The sequence below is a fragment of the Vombatus ursinus genome, unplaced genomic scaffold (assembly GCF_900497805.2).
Source record: "Vombatus ursinus unplaced genomic scaffold, bare-nosed wombat genome assembly UNPS02014735.1, whole genome shotgun sequence".
Lineage (NCBI taxonomy): Eukaryota > Metazoa > Chordata > Mammalia > Diprotodontia > Vombatidae > Vombatus > Vombatus ursinus.
In genome coordinates, this window is record NW_020954513.1 from 828,673 (window position 1) to 847,911 (window position 19,239).

A 19,239-nucleotide genomic window follows, 5' to 3' on the forward strand; every position below is an offset into this window, starting at 1 on the left:
CAATATTTTTACTAGGCACATACCTTAAAAAAGATCGTAGACAAAAGGAAGGACCTCATATATGCAAAATAGTTCTAGCAGCACTCTTTGTGGTAGCAAAGAATTGTAAACAAAGTGGGTACAAATTGAAGTCTATCTCCTTTTCAACAGAGAAGTGAAAGAATAGAGATGCAGAATGAGGAATATATTATCAGATGTATTGATTTCTTTTGGGTAGCTGTACTTTTTTTTCTTATAAGGGAAGGTTCTATGGGAGAGTGGGCCAGGAGTCTTTGAAAAGTGATAGTTATAGTATTAAGAAGAGTATCAATAAAACCTTTTTTTAAAAAGTGAAAGCCAAGCATTGACAGCCCATTCCCTACTCCAGCTTCAAGTGGAAAATTATAAAGCATAACTTCTAAGAGAACCAGAAAAACAAATGAACCAAGGGGAGCTAGGCAGATTTTGTCAATACTCAACAGAAGAAAAGACCCTTGTAACTTTTTGCTGCCATGAAAAAGTCAATCAGGAGATTGGAGAATCAATGTGAGCTTTGTTATGAGGACAGAAAACTGGGTGAGGGGACTGAAAAATGATGCTTGTTTGATTCACCATGAACTCTTTTAATGTACTGTGAACCATGGAATGAGCGCTCCTGAGTTCTAGCTCCATGGCTGTGCCCTACAGCAGGTCCATGGTGAAGTGGACCAAACCTAGCTGGTAGGGGCGCTGGGCTCTATATCTCAGAGAAGATACACGTGGCTATGGCTGTCCAAGAGGAAGTTCAAGGATGGTATTATTTCAGGAGAGAACATATGGATAACTAGATGCATTGCTTTATCCACATACTTAACTTGCTGGGAAAGTTGTACCATTTCACCTAGAGCAATTTTACCTCTTTCTTTGAGCTGCTTGGGGAGGAATCCGGAGTCTTTTTCAAAGCCTTTGGAGACTCTTTGTTCTGTGGCTTATGATCATATTGTAGAGATAACAGCTGAGTTTGATCTTTGGGAAGGGTCCGATGAAATTTTTTAACATGTGGAACATCCTCTGCTTTTCTCTTTAAAAAAAAAAAAGGATAAAACTAATATGTTAAATTAACAATTCCAAAGGCAAACATCAATGGTAACTCCTCCATCCATAGAGGTAATATATTTCAATCCCCTAAATACTTTCCAAGTATGAAAAATTGTTCTCTATATTACTCATAAACCCCAACTTCCTGTGCTATTTAGCAAGCTTTCATCTTATTCCTCAGTTTGGTTTTATAGCTGCATCAAGAGCTCTCTAAGATTGTGTTACAAGAATGTTCAACTTTCTCCTAAACCAGAGACTTAACTGAATGTAGGAGTTTGGGAGAGCTTCTGACTGCCCATTTGAATCAGGCAATTGCTTGCCTTTTTAATACAAAGAACTTAAAGATCAGCTCTGGGAAACAAGACTGGAGTGACCGTCTGCATTGATTGAAACAAGGTGGTGAGGGACAGGGGAAGGGAGAAAGGCTATACTGTGACCAGGCTGGAACTTAGGGAGGTGGTCACAAATCCCTACTTTGGGGCTCTCCCTTGGCTATACCTCATGTTCCTCGGACCAGGATGACACTTCCCTAAATAGCTAGAAAAACTTCTTGGGAAATGTCTGGAATGAAAATCCATCCTAGGCACTAGACCTGATTCAAATGGACAACCTGAAATCTGAAGACCTAGCTTTGAGATCTGACTTTGCCCCCTTCCTAGCTGTGTGGTCTCGGTCAAATCACTTCTCTGAATTTGTTTTCTCATCTGTACATATAAGAAATAATACCTGTGATACCTCCTGAAGCTGAGGCAGGCTCTCTAATCACTACCCTGTGCTATGCCGCTTCTTACTTTTGACTCATACTGGCTATGTGACCCTGGGCAAGTCACTCAACCTCTCAGTGTCCTAGGCAGCCCTTAAAGGCTAACTTGTAGAGAGAGTTCCCCATTAGAAGCCCCCGAGACTGCCTAAAGCAAAGCGTCTTAACCTTTCTGGGGTTATGAACTCCTTTGGTAGCCTGAGGAAGTCTACAGAAAGACTCTTTCTCAGAATAATGTTTAAAAATATAAAAAATACATTAGACAATGAAACCAATTATATTGGAATCTAGTTGTCAAAAATTAAAAGAACAAAAACAAAAACAAAACACCAAGTTCGTGGACTCCTGATTAAGACCCCCATCTTCAGATGCCTACTTCAAGACTGAAATCACCAGATTTCAAAAACCAAACCCAACTGAACCAAAAATTTACTTCCTAGAATTATTGTGAAGATGAAATGAGATCAAGTAAGTAAATTGATCTGTTACTGAGGGGCTAGAGAAAAGTTAGTTAGCTGAGCTCCCTCCCTACTCTGCTACTGCTAGAGGTAATTATCAGCTCTAAGTTCAAGGTAATTATCAGCTCTAAGTTCAATTTTAAGGAGATTTTTTTCCATCCCAGCGTATAGCTTCTTTGTACAATTGTCTTCCCAGAATGCAGTCATTTATTTGGGTTCATCATATCCACCTTACTAAGTACAAGTCACTATATTTATTTCTAGGGCACACAATTTGGATCGACCATCTCCAGTTTCAGCTGGTGTCACTTTCTGGGGGATTGTTTTACGCACTGCTTTTGTAGTTTCCTGTTTCCTATGATTTGTCAGTGGCTGCCGGAAAGTACCAACTCACCCATGAAGTCTCAGCAGGAGGCCTGCCTTTTTAGTGTCACCAAAGAAATGGAATACACGTTCTAAGAACTCAGAAAAAGCTTCTGCAAGTCAAGGAGGCAGTTAGGTAGAATAGACAGAGGGTTGGACCTGGGGTCAGGAAGATCTGAGCTTGAACACTGCCCCCAGACACTTGCTAGCTAGCTGTCTGACGATGGGCAAATCATTTCCCCTCAGTTTCCCACTTTGCAAAATGAGAAGTTGGATTCAATTGCCTCTGAGGTTCATCCTTCTAGCTGTAGATCTAGGATCCTAGGTGTGAGCAGGGAGAAGTCATTTCCCCTTCCTGGGCCTCAGTTTCCTTGTCTATAAAATGAAGGGGTTGGACTTGATGCCCTTGATGAGCCCTTCCAGCTGGAGGTCTAAGATCCTATGTGTGACCTTGAACCAATCACTTCATATCCCTGGGTTTCCTCCTCTGTAAAATGAGGGGGTTGGATCAGATAACCCCTAGGATTGATCACTTCCTACTCTGTGTGTGACCTTGGGTAAGTCACTTCTGTTCCTCTAGGTCTCAATTTCCTTATACAAATGACATTGTTGGACTCAATGACCTCTAAAGTCCCTTCAGGTTTTAAATCCATATTTCCATGGTTAAATTCTCATTTAATAGATGAGAAACTGACTTAGGAAGTTACAATGTAGGTCATACAGCTCATTTATAATGGAGCTGGGCCTCGAACTTATATTTTCTAACTCCAAGTCCAGCACACTCCGTTATATCATCTTACCTTCCTAGTGATAAACTCCAGACTAAATGCCAAATCAAGGCCAAATTAGAAAAGAAATCTAGTAAGATTCTGAATAACTAGAACTCCACCAAACCAACATTATCAGTGTCCCAAGCCCTTGGTTAAAGGGAATTTGTTTCTGATTTGAATTTTGAGAGAAAACTATCTACACAAATAGAATACTAGCTCATATCAAGGATTTCATCAAAGAACATCTTTCAGGGAATGGCCTGGGCTGAGGCCAGGTTCAGGCCAATAGGCCCCAATATTGCATAATCTCGAGCAATGTTCAGAGTTATCACTCAGAGGTCCTGTAAAAACCTCCATCAGCAAAGGTTTGATTACTGTCAACAAGCTCACTTTCTTTGAATTTTGATGTACACCAGACTTAGGAAAGCAGAGTAAGGGGATGAGACTTTTTAAAAAGATGGTTTTCAACAATGAGAGAGTAAAACAAATAGTGGGAAGGGTTAACCCTTAGTTATCCAGGAAGTTCCATTACCTAGAACCTAGCACCCCTTGTTGCCTAGTACTGGAGTTACGCAGGGTTTTGTGGTATATGGAATACCAGAAATAACTTATCTGTATATTCATGTTCAACCAGAACCATGAAACATGGATGCTTTGGTTGTGTAGGATACATCCCAGCAGTCCCTTGAACAAAATATAGCTTTAAAAGTTTTCTGCAAGCTCTCTGCTCACAGTCTCCCATCTTTCCATATCCTCTGGTCCTCACTCCCTTTAAATCTCTTCTTCCTCCTAACTGCAAACTCCAGTCATTCCCTACCACCCTATTCTCTTAGTCTATCACCCTCATCTGGTCTTACTTTGCTCTTTTCAGTCTGGACCGAATAGTTGACCCATGTAATTATACACTGCTTATTATGGTTAGAGATTATTGCCCCACTGGGCATAGTGTGTACAAGAGTATGTGCAGCCTAGGGTTTTGTTTTGTCTCTCAGCAATGCCAGTACTGGGGACTTGTGATAAGGAGTCTAGTCAGATTCTGCAGATATGCTCCCTAGGCAGGGGTGGGGAACCTACAGCCTTGAGGCCACATGTGGTCCTTGCATGCAGCCTTTTGACCAAGTCCAAGTTTTACAGAACATCCTTTTATTAAGGGTATTTGTTCTGTGAAGTTTGAATTCAGTCAAAGGGCCGTACTTTGTGGCCGTACCCAGAGGGCCACATGTGACCTTGAGGCTGCAGGTTCCCCAGCCCTGCCTAGAGTCTCTATAACGGAAGAGTAAATGACTGGAAGGGCACAAGAAAATCTTGCACAAGGGATATGAGTGACAACAGTATGGTTATTTGTGCTAGGTTCATGACATTGGCCTGCTAAACAAGTCACTTAAACAAGCTGATTAAATCTCCCAACACTTACCTACTCTAATTCTTCTGAGTATACTCTGTTCCTCTTGGATTATAGTTACTGCTGTGGGTCACCAGTGTGATATGGTAGTCAGAAAAGGCAATGTGAGCTTAGGCTACATTCAGAGAGGCACAATGACTAGAACTAAGTGGAGATTCTCTTATTGTACTGCATGTTCTTGCTCTGGTCAGAACATGTCTAGAGTACTCTATTTAGTTCTAAGCACTACGTTTTAGGAAGGACATTGAAAAACTGGAGAGTGTCCCTAGGAGGGCAACCAAGATGGTAAAGAGCCTCCAAATCATACCATATGAGGATGGGTTGAAGGATGCTTAACCTAGAGGAGAGAATATAGCATATTTTCTGTATTGAATACATGGTAGCTGTCTTGGATAGCTTTCTAACAATAAGGTCCATTTAAAGATAGAGGAAAATAAATTTGTAGAGGGCTCAGTGAGAAGCCCAATTAAGAAAAGTCATCTCTAGGACATTTAATGATCAAGCTAGAAGGAACACAACAAACAAAAGAATGGAAAAGATCTGTAAAAAATTTTATAACAAACTCACTGACAGTGGAACGATCACATTTGGATGCTAACATTACAGTCCTAAATCAGCCACATGAGGCAATAAGAAATGGCACTAAAGAAGAAAAAATGGGATGAACAGCTACACTAGACCAAATATATACACAAAGGTGGTCTGTGTTAGAGGTGACACAATTTCAAGGAACTTTTATCTGAAAAAGAGGAAGACACAAAAACTTTGGGGAAAAAATCAAATCTTACTGTCACCCAAAAAAGCAATTAAGAAAAAAATTAACTTCTAATATATATGTATACGTTTTCATCTGTACACCATTTTTATGAGAATAATATACTTATGCATCAAGGGCACCTAGATTTGACATGGGGAATAGATGTCAACCAACTCTTACATCCTCAGGTTTCTTCTTCTGCTCCTTCTGTTGCTCCTTGCATTTCTGCCACTCAGTCAGGACTGGATCCTTGGTCTTATCCTGGTCTTTGAGTTGCTGCTGCTGCTCTGGTTGTAGTTGTGTCTGATGATTAGCAGGCTGCTGTGGACGCTGTTTCACCTGGTGATGGGCCAGCTGCTGTGGAACCTGCTGGCCTGGTTGCTGAGGCTGTTGATATGGTGACAGGGGATGAGAAGGCTGCTTCATCTGGCGATGGCCAAGCTGCTGAGCTGGTTGCTGTGGCTGGTGATAGACTGGCAGCTGTGCTGGTTGGTTATAGGCTGGCATCTTTGGTGGCTGCTGCACTTGGTGGGCTGTCACCTTTGGTGGCTGCTGCACTTGGTGGACTGTCACCTTTGGTGGCTGATACACCTGGTGGAGCACGACCTTTGGTGGCTGCTGTGCCTGGAGATGGGGCGGCACCTTTGGTGGCTGATACACCTGGTGGAGCACCACCTTTGGTGGCTGCTGTGCCTGGAGATGGGGTGGCACCTTTGGTGGCTGCTGCGCATGGTGATGGACCCTTGGTGGATGCTGTGACTGGTAATGGGCCATCTGCTTCGGCAGCAGTTGTGTGTGGTGATGGCCTGGCAACTGTAGCCCATGATGCGCCTGGTAAAATGCTAGATGCTTTGGTAGCAGCTGTGTGTGGTGATGGTTGGGCTTTGGTGGAAAATGCAGCCAGTGATGATCTGGAGACTGCGGTTGCTGCTGTGCCTGGTGACGGGCCGCCTGCTTTGGCAATTGCTGTCCCTGCTTTGGCAGCTGCTGTCCTTGTTTTGGAGGCTGCTGCATCTGCTTTGGAGGCTGCTGCACCTGCTTTGGAGGCTGCTGCTGCTGCTGCTGCTGCACCTGCTTTGAAGGCTGCTGATGCTGCTGCTGCTGCTCCTGCTGCTGCTGCTCCTGCTGCTGCTGCTCCTGCTTTGGAGGTGGTGGTGGCGGTGGCGGCAGCTGCTGCTGCTGCTGTTGCTCCTGCTTCTGCTTTTGAGGCTGCTGCTCCTGGTGATGCTCTGGTTGCAGCTTTGGCAGTCCCTGAGGTTGTTTCTGAGGCTTCAGTAGTACTTCAGGTGCCTCTTTCTCCTGCTGCAGATCTTGCTGCTCCTGCTGTGATAACTGCAGTGTTGGCAGTACCTGAGGTGTTTTCTGAGGCTTTGGCAGTAACTGTGGTGCCTGTTTCTCCTGCTGCAGATCTTGCTGCTCCTGTTGCTGCTCCGGCTGCAATAACTGCAGCTGTGGCAGTAGTTCAGGTGCTTGTTTCTCCCGCTGCAGATTTTGCTGCTCTTGCTGCAGATCTGGCTGCTGCTGCTGCTGCAAATCTGGCTGCTCCTGCTGTGATAACTGCAGCTTTGGGTCTACCTGAGGTTGTTTCTGAGGCAAGGGCTCTGGCACCTGTTTCTCCTGCTGCAGATCTGGATGCTCCTGCTGCAGACCTCGCTGCTCCTGCTGTAGATCTTGTTGCTTCTGCTGCCGATTTTGTTGCTCCTGCTGCAGATTTTGCTGCTTTCGCTGCAGATCCTGCTGCTCCTGCTCCAAACGTTGCCATAGCAGCTGTTGCTGCTGCTGCTGTTCTCGCCTCAGTTGTTGCTGCTTTGAAAATGGGTTTTTCTTATTTTCCTGCTGCAGCCTGAGAAACTCTCGTCGGAGGGTGGATTCACCAGGAAGATTAACTATGGAGCTAAAGGAGAGGACACAGCCGCATGGGTGATTAATCACTCATACAATTAAAACTGAGCATGATCAAGTCTTTTAGGGGACCTGCTTTACTATTGAGGATATTCCTCTTTAGCAACCAAGCTAAAACTATTGTCCCTTAAACTATCTCTAGAAATGTCAAAACTTCCTTGTTCATTCCCTTGATTACTGAGCCCTGATGGAAGATGATCAGAGACCTGATCATTCCAGATCCCGCAGGAACTTAAGGAGGCTGGAGATAGTAAGGAAGGACCCTCCTCAATGGTTATATAAAGAAAGTAATTGTTAACTGTCCTACTAACTCTGAGGACCCAGGGCTGCTCACTACTAGGCCCAGGCCCAGGCCCACCACTGCCTGGGAGGTTCATATGCACATCATTATCTCATGCAGTATTTGGCTGGTCAAGCTCACCTGGGCTCTCCTTGGTCTTCATTTAACTCTTCTTCCTCCTCCTCCTCCTCCTCTTCACCTTCACTTCCACTGTATTCATATTCAGTTTCGTCTGAAAGGAGAGAAGGGGTGTGAATGGGTTGGGGGGAAAAACATGTTCCTGGGAAGAATGGTCCCTTTTCACTTGGCAGCATCCTGAAAATCTAACAATTACAAAATGTGGGAGCTAGAAAGCATCTTTGAAATCGCCTGCCTCCTAACAACTTCATCTTTATGCAAAAGGGAGCAAAATCCAGAAAGAAGACTGGCCCAAAGCTACAGAGGCACCAAGCAGGTTACACAGTAAAACTTGAACACAGGTCTTTTAAAATCAAATTCATTTGCTCTTTCTAGGTCTACAATTAACGCATGAGCCAGGTTCAAAGGAGGAGAGGTGACTGCCAGGACACCAGAGGTAGTTTTGATTGGGAGCTGCTAGTGTTCTTCTAGCACTTGGGAAATCATTTCTTTCCTGCTCAGGGCCAACATCCTTAGCTCTCTGAAGAAGAGCCTAGCCTTCTCAGCCCCCTGGCATTGGGTAGACCCACATCACAATGCTAAAGGACAGACCCAAGAGCCTTCCTGATCATTGAGCCCAGGGGACAGGTTCAGTTAATGTCTAGCGGCTCCCAGTTAATCACTCTCCTGTCTGGGCAGCAATTCCCTTCAGACTAACCTTCTTTGGCTTCAGGAAGGAAGAGGATTTGGAGTTTGGGCCAGTTAGTGTAACAGTCAGAGCTCAGTAAATATCTGTTGAATGAATGAATGGTACCTATTAGAAGTGTTTATGCTATATCTTAGAGTCTGCATCTAGTTGGGGTCCTCAAATCTATTTTTTGTGCTGCAAAACAGATTGTATTTTCTCTTTTGCCAAAGGGACCTAGAGGGGGAGGCAGCTCCATGGCCCTGCGAGCACTCGCGCTCTCTCTCTCTCTCTCCTGCTACACTAGGGTCCTGGCATGTCATTAGGCCCTGCTCTTCCCCCATTGAGAAGATCATCATTTTATATCCTAATTACACTTAACGTAAGCCTCTTACTTCTTTCCTGCCAATTGTGTTCCACTGTGTAATCTTAGGCAAGTCCCTTCCCCTTTCTAGGACTCAGTTTCCCCTTTTAAAAAATGAGGGTATGTATGCAGGTTGGATCTGATGGTTTCTGAGATATTTTCCAGCTCTACAATTCTATTCTATAAATGTAAAAATATAAATACTACAATTTGTTGTTGTGCTCAAATTCATATTCAATGGTGCTTGAGGCAACCATAATTTTTCTATCTTCCATGGATCCTTCAGATTTCTTCCTATTGGTAACCTTGTGACAGCCTTCTAATGACCCAAATTAGCTTGGTCCCAACCTTGACGTGTGGAACTACTGGATATTTGGTCCAAGCCTATACACCCATCTTTATTGTTGTAGACTCATTTGACACATCTATAAGGTGACAAATGCTTTCTTTCTGACATCATTTACCCCAGCAGTTATTTCCAAATTTTAGCCCAAAGAAGAGAGTAACAGGAGACTTGGGTATCTGTCGACCTCATCTTTTGCTGTGGTTGAAAATTAACTTAGGCTGCCACAGTATATTATTTAAGAATACCAAACACATTGCAAACGCTAATCCTTACCTGGTGTGGCTATCAAAAATTATCATAGAACAATTAGTGATTTGATTAAAAGTCACTAACCTCTCTATGATAATTCTTGATAGCCAAGATATCAAAGCAAAGCAGAGGACCTGAGCCTTTCAGTTGTCTTCTTTCATATGAACATTGTTGCTTTTCACCAAAGCAGACAGATACATGAATCACTGATTGCCTCCGAGTACCCATTTTCTTAAGTGTGGCATCTCAAGCTACCTTTATCGCCTTTCTTTTTCTTGGCTCGGTCCAGATGGTCTTTGAGCATGATCCGAACTTGTCGTTCATTTGGCAAATCTCGAATGAACGAATGCCTCAACAGAGCCTCAGTGGAGGGACGATGTATGTAATTTTTAACCAAGCAATTTTCGATAAAGTTGAGGAACTTCTTAGACCTAAAAGAAATGGAGACACAAGTGAGATCCAGATGAAGCATATAACATGTTTTTTGAAAGGAGCTCCCAAGACTAATATTTCAAGAGATCATGGTCTTTCCTAACTCAGACTTCTGTGTTGCCTAATGGTAAAGAGCCAACAATACTACTGAGCTTTTCAGGAAGGGTGGCAAGGCCTAGTGGCATGTCCAATGCAAACAATAACCATGCTTTGTCTCCACAGTACAAAAGGGACAGTTGGTAATGTTCTGGTTAATCAGATCTATACAGACAGTCCCACTAGACAGTTCAGACCGAAATGAATTTACTCTGTAGCTTGAGGGATCTTGTTTGACTGTCAACATGGATCTGATGAACTCAATTATTACCAAATTTCTACTATACTTTTAAGGTAGAGACCCCTAAATTGTTTGCTCCAAAGAGAGAGTAGCGGAGGCACTAGGGCTCACCGTGCTCACAAGATGGGCCAGGAGACTGCTCATAACTATGGTTAAGAATTGGGTCTCGTAGACTTAGTTACTCTGATCATTACAATGATCCAAGACAATTACAAAGTACTCATAATGAAAAATGCTCTCCAACTTGAGAGAGGGAGGGGGAGGGGGAGGGGGAAGAGAGAGAGAGAGAGAGAGCGCGCTGATGAACTCTGAGTGAAAACTGGAACATAATTTTTTCACTTTATTTTTCTTGCTTTTTATTTTTTGTAACATGGCTAATATGGAAATATATTTTGCATGATTTCACATGTATAATTGATATCATATTACTTGCCTTCTCAATGAGTGGGGGAAGGGCTGGAGGGAGGGAGAGAATTCGGAATTCAAAATTTAAAAATGAATGTTAAAAACAAACAAATAAATTTTTTTAAAAAGGGAATGGAGTGTTGTGGCGAGCTCATCTAGAGAGAAATCAAATCTATGGGAAGGGTGACATTGATTCACAAGGAAGAAAAGCAGTCACTAAATCACTGGCACTGCTTACACTGGGAGGTCTCCAGTATCAATCCTAACAAGTTCCCTTCTGATTGAAGAAAAACAAGAGCACAATGCAAATGAGACTAAGCTTAGGGCTTCTATCCCTATGTGGGTCAGGGAGTTATTTCTGCTCCACAGCCACTAACCTCTAACCCCAGGTGGCCATCTCATCTGTTTCTACCAGGTTCTTTTTGGGGGGGGGGTGTGTCAAGGGGTGTGGAAAGAAGAGGAGGATGCCTAGGAATGAGGGTGGAAAAAAAGTACCTGCTGGTGCTATGCAGTAATGTAGTGATCACAACATACTGAGGGCTGAATGTTATTACTAGTTGGCCAACTCAACACCAACTGGCAAGTTGAACCTTTTAGCTAAGACACAAGCTAATAGCAATAGGGAAATGAGACTGATTGCCCAAATGGACAGAAATTTCTACTTGGCTAGACAGTCAGTCAGTCAATAAACATTTATTGTTATTGTTATTGTCATATTGTTATGGGGAAGGGCTGAGCCAAATCATGAAAAAGATTAAGATGTTCAATCTTACCATTTTCGGGATTTCAGTTTGGGAGGAGGATTCCGGGGGATGAGAAAGAGAGCTCTCATGGGATGCATATCACAGAGGGCTACAAAGGAAAATACTGGCCGTCAGAAGCAGTGAAACGAATGGCTGCCTACATAGTGCACCAGCCCGTGCCCATCTCTGCATTTTGCTCTGCTTAAAAACATGCTATGTAGCAACTAGGCATTTTCTTCTCATAACTAAGAGAATATAATTAAAGACTCATTTGAACATAATCAGCGCAGTCCCAAGAGATTCTAAAGCTTCATCATCTCCAGGTGTGTAAAATACAATTGACAAATCAATGCTAAATTGGACACTGCACAACTTCTCTTCAATGATGCATGATGGGTGAATTGCACCTAAATGTGGAAATCAAATTCTGAGGCAAGGATGGGCTTCCGCCTGTGTTTTTGTTTGGCAGGGATCTCCAGCTGGGAGAAGTAATTATAAGTTGGATAAGTCATCCAGGCTCTTAGCTCACGCTACACAACAATAAACAAAAGAAAGAAGACTAGCTTTCTCAAAACCCACAGAAAAAATGGTTTTTGGGGCTGCACTTCCTAGGTACAACACGCTTCAGCTATTTAACTATGATATTTAGGATTCTGTATCTAATTATTAGGCTTCAATTATGTTTTTATAAATTAAAAAAAAAACCCCAACAAACCAACAACTTTAACTGGGCTTCCTAAGCTCATTACCTCACTGGTTTGAGAATGTTGGGTTTGTCTGTAAGCATTAAAATATGTGTCTCACCCCACTTATTTCCTCTTGAGCTTTGGTCAAAGAAAGCTGACAGGGCAAAAGTCCCTTGCACAGAGAGCCTGCCCTACTCTCTCCCCAAGGCCTTTGAATTCGTTTCAGTGTTAGGATAGTTGGATAGTAATGGCTCCTTCCAGTCTCCCCCCAAACAAGCCTGGAGAAGAATTGTAATGCTTAATTGGCCTTTCCCAGACAAGCAGACAGAAGCAAGCCCTATAGTTATCTCACTAATACTAAAAGAAAGAAGCAGGCCAGGGGGTGAGCTTTGTCCTCATTTACTTATAGACATGTGGATGAAAGGAAGGAACCTGTCCTAAACCGAAGGCAGAGTTGGTCCAAGGTTCAAAAGCTCACACTCCCTAATATCTGATGTTCAGATAGTGGCCAGTCGCTACCTTTTGTGCCTTTTAAAAATCTCTCATCTACATTTCTGCTGCTACTCCCTTAATTCAGGCCTTTCCTCCTTTACTCCCGGATTCCAGGCCTCTCCCATTCATCCTACAATGTCGACAGCACTTCTCTAGTCCTTCAAGGTTTGTCTCATTTGATCCTCATGACAACTCTGGGAGCTAAGTTCTATTATTATCCCCATTTTGTTGCTGTTCATTCATTTCAATTGTGTCTGACTCTTCATGACCCCATTTGGGGTTTTCTTGGCAAAGATAGTGGAATGGTTTGCCATTTCCTTCTCCCCCTCATTTTACAGATGAAGAAACTGAGGCAAACAGGGTGAAGTGACTTGCCCAGGGTCACACAGCTAGTGTCTGAGGCCAGATTTGAACTCAGGAAGAAGAGTCTTCCTGACTCCAGGCCTGGCTATCTATCCACTGTGCCACCTAGGTGCCCACACTACCCATTTTATAGATGAGTAAATCAAGGCTGAAAGAGGCTGCCACTACCCTGTTCAAAATTCTGTAATGACTGTCCATAAGATCAAGTCCTAACTCGTCAGTTGGTCATTAAAAGCCCTTTATAATCTAGCCGTGCTTAACCAATCTACCTCTCACCTCCCACTCTCTCTGTGTGACCCAAGTGGCTCCAGTTATCATCCCTGAAACAGGCGACAATGTACCTTAGCTCAAGATGTACGCTTCACTGGATTATTTGTTCTCCATTTTTTTTCCTGTCCTCCAGGAAGATTTCCAGGGACTCCAGCACACACTTATCTCTCTTTCTGTGACCTTTCCCAAACTCACATTTTCTCCATTAGCATCAAAGTCCTTCATCTGTGTCTGTCTTGTCTTGCCAACAAATTCTAAGCTGAGGCCTTATACATCTTTGTATCCCTTCCCTGGTCAGTGTCTGACACGTGGTAAATGGTAAATGAAGACTATTAAGTCAACTTGGAAGGAGAATGCTGGGGAGAGTAGAGTCTCTAGAACAGGGGTGGGGAACCTGTGGCCTTCTAGGTCCGCGGATGTGGGCCTTTGACTGAGTCCAAGTTTTACAGAACAAATCCTTTTAAGGGGATTTGTTCTGTGAGGTTTGGATTCAGTTTGACTTCATACTCTCGGTACCTATGCACTCACCTGACTGTGAGCTCCTAAAGGGGAGAGCTTACCACTTATACTCCTTCTCATGCTCCTCAATGGCCCAGCCCTAGGTTGTTACTCCATAGCTTTGTAAATTGTAAACATATGCTGGGAACTTCTGGCTCCAGGGGCATCCAGTGTAGAAAGACAAAGATTGAGAGGGGATCTGAGCAAGTGTTGTGGAATGGTGAAGGATGCCCATTACATTCTCACCCTGACTCTTCAGTTGCAGGGCAAGGGAGAGGATAGGAATGGATTCCTTAGCATCAGTATATGTGAACTGTGCCCAAGGGTTCCCAGGCTCCATGTGGGAACAATGTATGTACAGCTTTAAAAAAGCACCTCTAAGGCCATCCTGTGGGGAAGGAAGGATTGACGAGGAAAGCAATGATGGGATTCTGGGTAAAGTTGCTTCAATACTCCTCTCTCCCATATACATAACCAATCCTGAGAACATATCACTTGGGCATCTCATGAACATGAGCTCCTAAAATATGAACAGCTCAGAAGCTTAAGGGATGAAGCAGTTAGTCCTGGCTGTTCTGTATGGGATCCCCAAAAGGAAGTTAAACCAGAACTACATGGACATCACTCAAGATCAAAGAAATAAGAAAAATGAGATGGCACTGGTGTACTATACTGTGGAAGGGAAATAGCATCAGACTGGGTGATGCAAGCCCTGGTTCTGCCTCCAAATAACTGGATGACCTTGAGCAAGGTGAGTCTCAGTTTCCCCCATCTATAAATTTTGCTAAATGATCTCTGAAGTTTCTGCTAGCCCTGATATTCTATGATGTCAACCTACATGGATAGAATGTCCTTGGGGGCAGGGAGGTTGTTTCATTTCATCTTTGTAGAGTCAGAGATTCTGGGTTCAGATGATAGTTGTGCCACCTGTGTGATGTTGGACAGGTCACTTTCCCTTTCTGGGCCTCAGTTCCTTCCTCTGTAAAGTGGGGGTGGTTGGACTGGATGACCTCCAAAGTATCTTCCAGCTCTAGATCTAGGAGCTTAAGATCCTCTATCCTCTGTGTGACCTTGGACAAGTCCCTTCCCCTCCCTGGGCCTCAGTTTCCCCCTCTGTAAAATGAAGGGGTTGAACCAGATGGCTCCTAAGCTCCTTCTCGGCTACAAAACTCTGATCATATGGGATAACTTGGGCAAATCCCTTTCCCTCATCTATAGAATGAAGGGTTTGATTCAGATGATCTCAAAGGCTTCAGCTCCACATCTGTGAACCTATGTTCCTGAAGACACAAAGATATCAATGGAGCATTTGTGGGACCCATCTCTCCCTCTCATGTGATCAGCCCACCATCCCTTCTTTGAATGCTCCTAACAAAGGCCTGCTCTGTGAGATCCATTCTCTCATGACTCCACATTCTAGTTTATCAGATATAACTGTCATTCTGGAAAGCAATTCCCCATAAAGTGACAGCTAAATGGTACTGAGGCCAGAGTGCTGAACAGAGTTACAAAGCTCTGAGTTCAAATCCTGGCTCAGATGCATGCTGGCTGTGGGATCCTAGGCAAGTCAATTACCCATTGTCTGCCTTGGTTTTCTCATCTATAAATGGGGATGATAATGGCACCTATCTCACAGGGTCATTGTGAAGATGACATGGGGTCAAGTCTATAAAGGGCTTAAGGCACTCCCTATGCAAATGTTAGCTGCTGTGATTATGATTCTAGGCGGTGTGGTATGGTACACACAGAGAGCTAATAATATCAAGGTTCAAGTCCTGTCTCTGACACAAGCTGGCCGTATGACCCTGGGCAAGTCATTCAGCTTCTCTGTGTTCTAGGCAATCCTCCTCAGACTCAAAGTTGCAGAGAAGGAGCTAACCTGCACTGGTAGAGGGGGCTTGTACCCAAGTACCCAGGAGCTGGCTATACCAATGAAATCCCAGGTATAGTCATCATTATTATGAATGTTATTATTATCATTATTGTTATTAGAGCTTGATTATAGCTTAACCTCCCTAGGAGTACCTACATTTTCATAGAAAGATTCTTAGAAAGAAAACCTCAACAAAAAGGAATCATTTTCTACAGGTGGCATTTGGGGACAGCCCTGAGCCAGGCTGGTCAGGGCGCTGCTACTCTTGGTGAGCATCCTGGCACCTCATGAAATGGGGCACGGAATGGCACTGCTTTCTTCTGCCCTCTCCTTAGCTAGAGGCATGGCTGAGGCTGAGGTCTGCTTGGCTCCACACTACAGCTCCCCGTGGGTGAGCAATGGTCTACCACAAAAACTCCTTTCAAGGGGCAAAATCTGTGGCTTCCTTGGTTGCCATGCTGAAGATAAGGCATCGAGGCAAAAGTCATGGGATAACCCTAGTGCAAGCAAGTAGGAAGCCGCAAGAAGTGCCAATGTGGACAAGGGTTTCAGAAACAAATTAGGGGCAGAAAACGGGCAGAGGAAAGTCACAAACCTTGAAGCAGCCAGGCTTCTTTTTTTGTTTTATTTTGAGGCAATTGGGGTTAACTTTTTTTGGTTGTTGTTGAGTCATTCTTCAGTCGCGTTCGACTCTCCCTGAGCCTGTTTGTGGTTTCCTTGGCAAAAATACTGGAGTGGTTTGCCATTTCCTTCTCCAGCACATGTTACATTTGAGGAAACTGAGGCAAAAAGGTGAAGTGACACGCCTAGGGTTACATAACTAGAAAAGTGTTTGAGGCCAGATTTGAACTCATGGAGATGAATGTTCCCGACTCCAGGCCCTGAACTCTATCCATTGCAGTGTGGCCACCTAGCTGCCCAGCAGCCATGCTTCATAAGCAAGTCAATGCCCTGCCATCCTCCAAACAAATGCCCCGGTCGTGGGCAATATTGGCTCTCTTGTCAAAATTCAAAGGAAAAAGGGGCTGAATTCATTTAAGCTCATTTCATAAACAAAAATGAAATCTTGAGCTGATGAAGAAAAACAACTAGCTTGTACAACTAGGCTTCTGACTAGCTACTCCTTAGGTCACATATCCTGTAGCCTATCAGTCAATAAGGATGGAAGTAATAACCTCCCACCCGGTGATCTCTCTCCTTCTGCCGTTGAGATACCATCAAGCTCCAGAAGTTCTGGGGGTCACTAGTCTTACCCCCTGAAACTGTCCTTCCAGTGGAAATACACAGGTATTTCCTGGCCTTTGCGGGGAGGGGTGGTGAGATGATTCCACCAGGGCTTATTTAGCCAATAATCTAACTGGTAGAATTTGGAAGGAGGCAGGAACCCTCTCTAATCTTCCCCTCCCCAGCCCCAAATGTCCCCCATTTGTTTGTCACAGGAGAACGAGAATGAACTCTTTTGGGTTCAGGCACTGAATTCAGTTATGATACACATGTTATCAGGGAGTGAGAACATGTTAAGTCAGTTCTTAACCTTTTTGGTGCCCTGGACCCCTGTAAAGCCTAGGGACCCCGTCTCAGAATCATGTACTTGAAGGCAAAAAAAAAAAAAGGCAAAGGATGACAAAGGAAATCAAAATATTTTTTAAAAAAATTTATAGGCTCCAAGTTAAGAACCTTTGCATTAAATGGCTAACAGCCTTTAACAGCTGAGCTGGGTTAGTTTTTCATGATCCTCCTATGCACGGAGAGAAGGAATCCCCCCCCCCCACACGTGTGCACACACGCACACATGCATAAGCCCTCAACCACATTTCTATAGCAGCTCTTTCTGGACAGCTTCCCTAAGTGAACCCCACCCCTGTGATCTTGATTCCATTCTATCTCTGCTTTTTCTCTCTCCCTGCCTGGAGATTAAGGTTTGTGTCTTAGTTGTCCTGGGAGCCCCAGCATCAAGTGTGGCCTTGCAAACATCACGGATGTGTTCTGAGTTTGTGATTTTGAAAAGGGAACAGAATGTGAGCTTATCTTCTGATCCTGCCTATGGGCCAGGTCATTCGGGAGACCTCTCAGAAGCCGGGGATGCCTCCAGGGCGCTGCTGCAAGGACCACCTACTTACCGCTCAGAAGGCTAACTACGCCACTCATCCACGTGGCTTAAGACTCCACCGGGCTCCTGGTCATTCAGTACTGTCAAAAGCTATTACCAGGAAACCAAACTGAAGGAACATTTGGTCAGCCTGCTAGAGGAGCTTGTAAGAGAGAAAGGCATGCCGCTCTCAGCAGGGGTCTGTCCACAGACATCCTGATTCCGAGTAGCCTGGGGCATCCCAATAGCCCCGTGGAATCACTGCCAGGCACTTGCTCAGAGCATGGTGCCTACGGGGCTATGAGTGCAAGCTCCAAAGGGACGTGTGCAATCCCTCACCCACGCTGCCAAAGACCAAACAGTTACTCACGCGGAGCGCCCTCAGCCATTTCCATGGCGGTGATTCCAAGGGACCACAAGTCACTCTGGAAAGAGAAAGATGACAAACAAATTCAGCGGGGTGCTTTGGAGAGAGAGCACTGTCCTTGCAAATAGGAGGCCTGCCGCAGATAGTTCTTATTGCTTTCGGATCCCAGGTGAGCTGCGTCTCCTCTTGGGCTTCTGGGTCTCCATCCACACAGCCCGTATGAGAAAAGTGAGCTGTACACCTTAAATAAAGCACCTAGCACCAGAGGGTCCCAGTTCAGAGCCTGGAGGGATCCCCCAGGTTATCTAAGCGGAAGCGGTGGAGAGGTACTTGGAGCAGAGGAGTCAGCAATTGGGAATACTCTTTGGGGGAGGACTGATGAGCACTGGCTTTTCATAGTTGGCCACCTTCCTAAGTCAGCTACAGTTGCAGTTTGCATCCCGGGTTGGCCCTTTGGCTCAGAGGGCCTGGGATACGCTATTTTAGCTATGGTAGTAGGAGGGTCCATTTTGTATGCAGGGGCCCAAGGAGTTTAGTTACTGAGGTAAAGGGCCCAAGCTCAGGATAGGTGACTAGGGCATTGCCCCTGGGTGCTGACGTTAGGGAAAGGAGCTTGCTTTAGACCTCAGTGTGGTTCCTCAATGCTCACAACCACCCTTGCTCCACTTCTCTTGTCTGGTTCTAGGTCTCTACCCTCTGAGCCTCATCTCTGCTATGCCCCTTTCCTAAAACCCGCCTTCCCCTACTGCCATGCTCTCTACTGACTATCTCCTTCTTTACCTTTTCCTTAGGGATGGGATCGTTGGCCATGCTGTGGGAGGAAAGCTAGCTTCTTTGGAGGGATGGATTGCTCCCTCTCCAGGTATAATTGCAACTGACTAAGATGGTCCCCTGCCATACTTTTCATGGGGGTACCTGGGATCAGGAGTGATGTCAGTGGGAGCTCTGAGGTTGGATCCTGATCCTGAGGCTGACCCTACCCTCAAGTGAGCTTTTTCCAGCCTGGCCCTGCCGTCCTCCCTCCTCCAATGGCCTTGGCAGCAGAGGTGTTCCAAGTTCTCTGCCTCTCCACCCATGGGGCTATGTGTTCTGAGATCTGAGATCTCTCCCAAGGCCTACTCTCCCCACCTGAATTTTTCTCAAGTGCCCAAATTCCTAGCTATGGCTCTGATGAA

The 19,239-nt window shown here is 44.6% G+C and overlaps 1 protein-coding gene across 1 annotated transcript in view; it reads right to left on the minus strand.

Annotated features, from left to right (window-relative positions):
* Window positions 1-19,239, minus strand: part of LOC114042722 (mitogen-activated protein kinase kinase kinase kinase 4-like) — a 228,954-nt gene that overhangs the window by 78,158 nt on the left and 131,557 nt on the right. Inside the window, exons 8-14 of the mRNA XM_027861416.1 lie at window positions 18,068-18,122; window positions 11,457-11,535; window positions 9,765-9,940; window positions 7,890-7,980; window positions 6,735-7,460; window positions 5,747-6,635; window positions 875-1,039 (exon numbers count right to left, since the gene is read on the minus strand). Coding sequence (XP_027717217.1) covers window positions 875-1,039; window positions 5,747-6,635; window positions 6,735-7,460; window positions 7,890-7,980; window positions 9,765-9,940; window positions 11,457-11,535; window positions 18,068-18,122 — 2,181 coding nt within the window. The remainder of the gene's footprint in view (window positions 1-874; window positions 1,040-5,746; window positions 6,636-6,734; window positions 7,461-7,889; window positions 7,981-9,764; window positions 9,941-11,456; window positions 11,536-18,067; window positions 18,123-19,239) is intronic.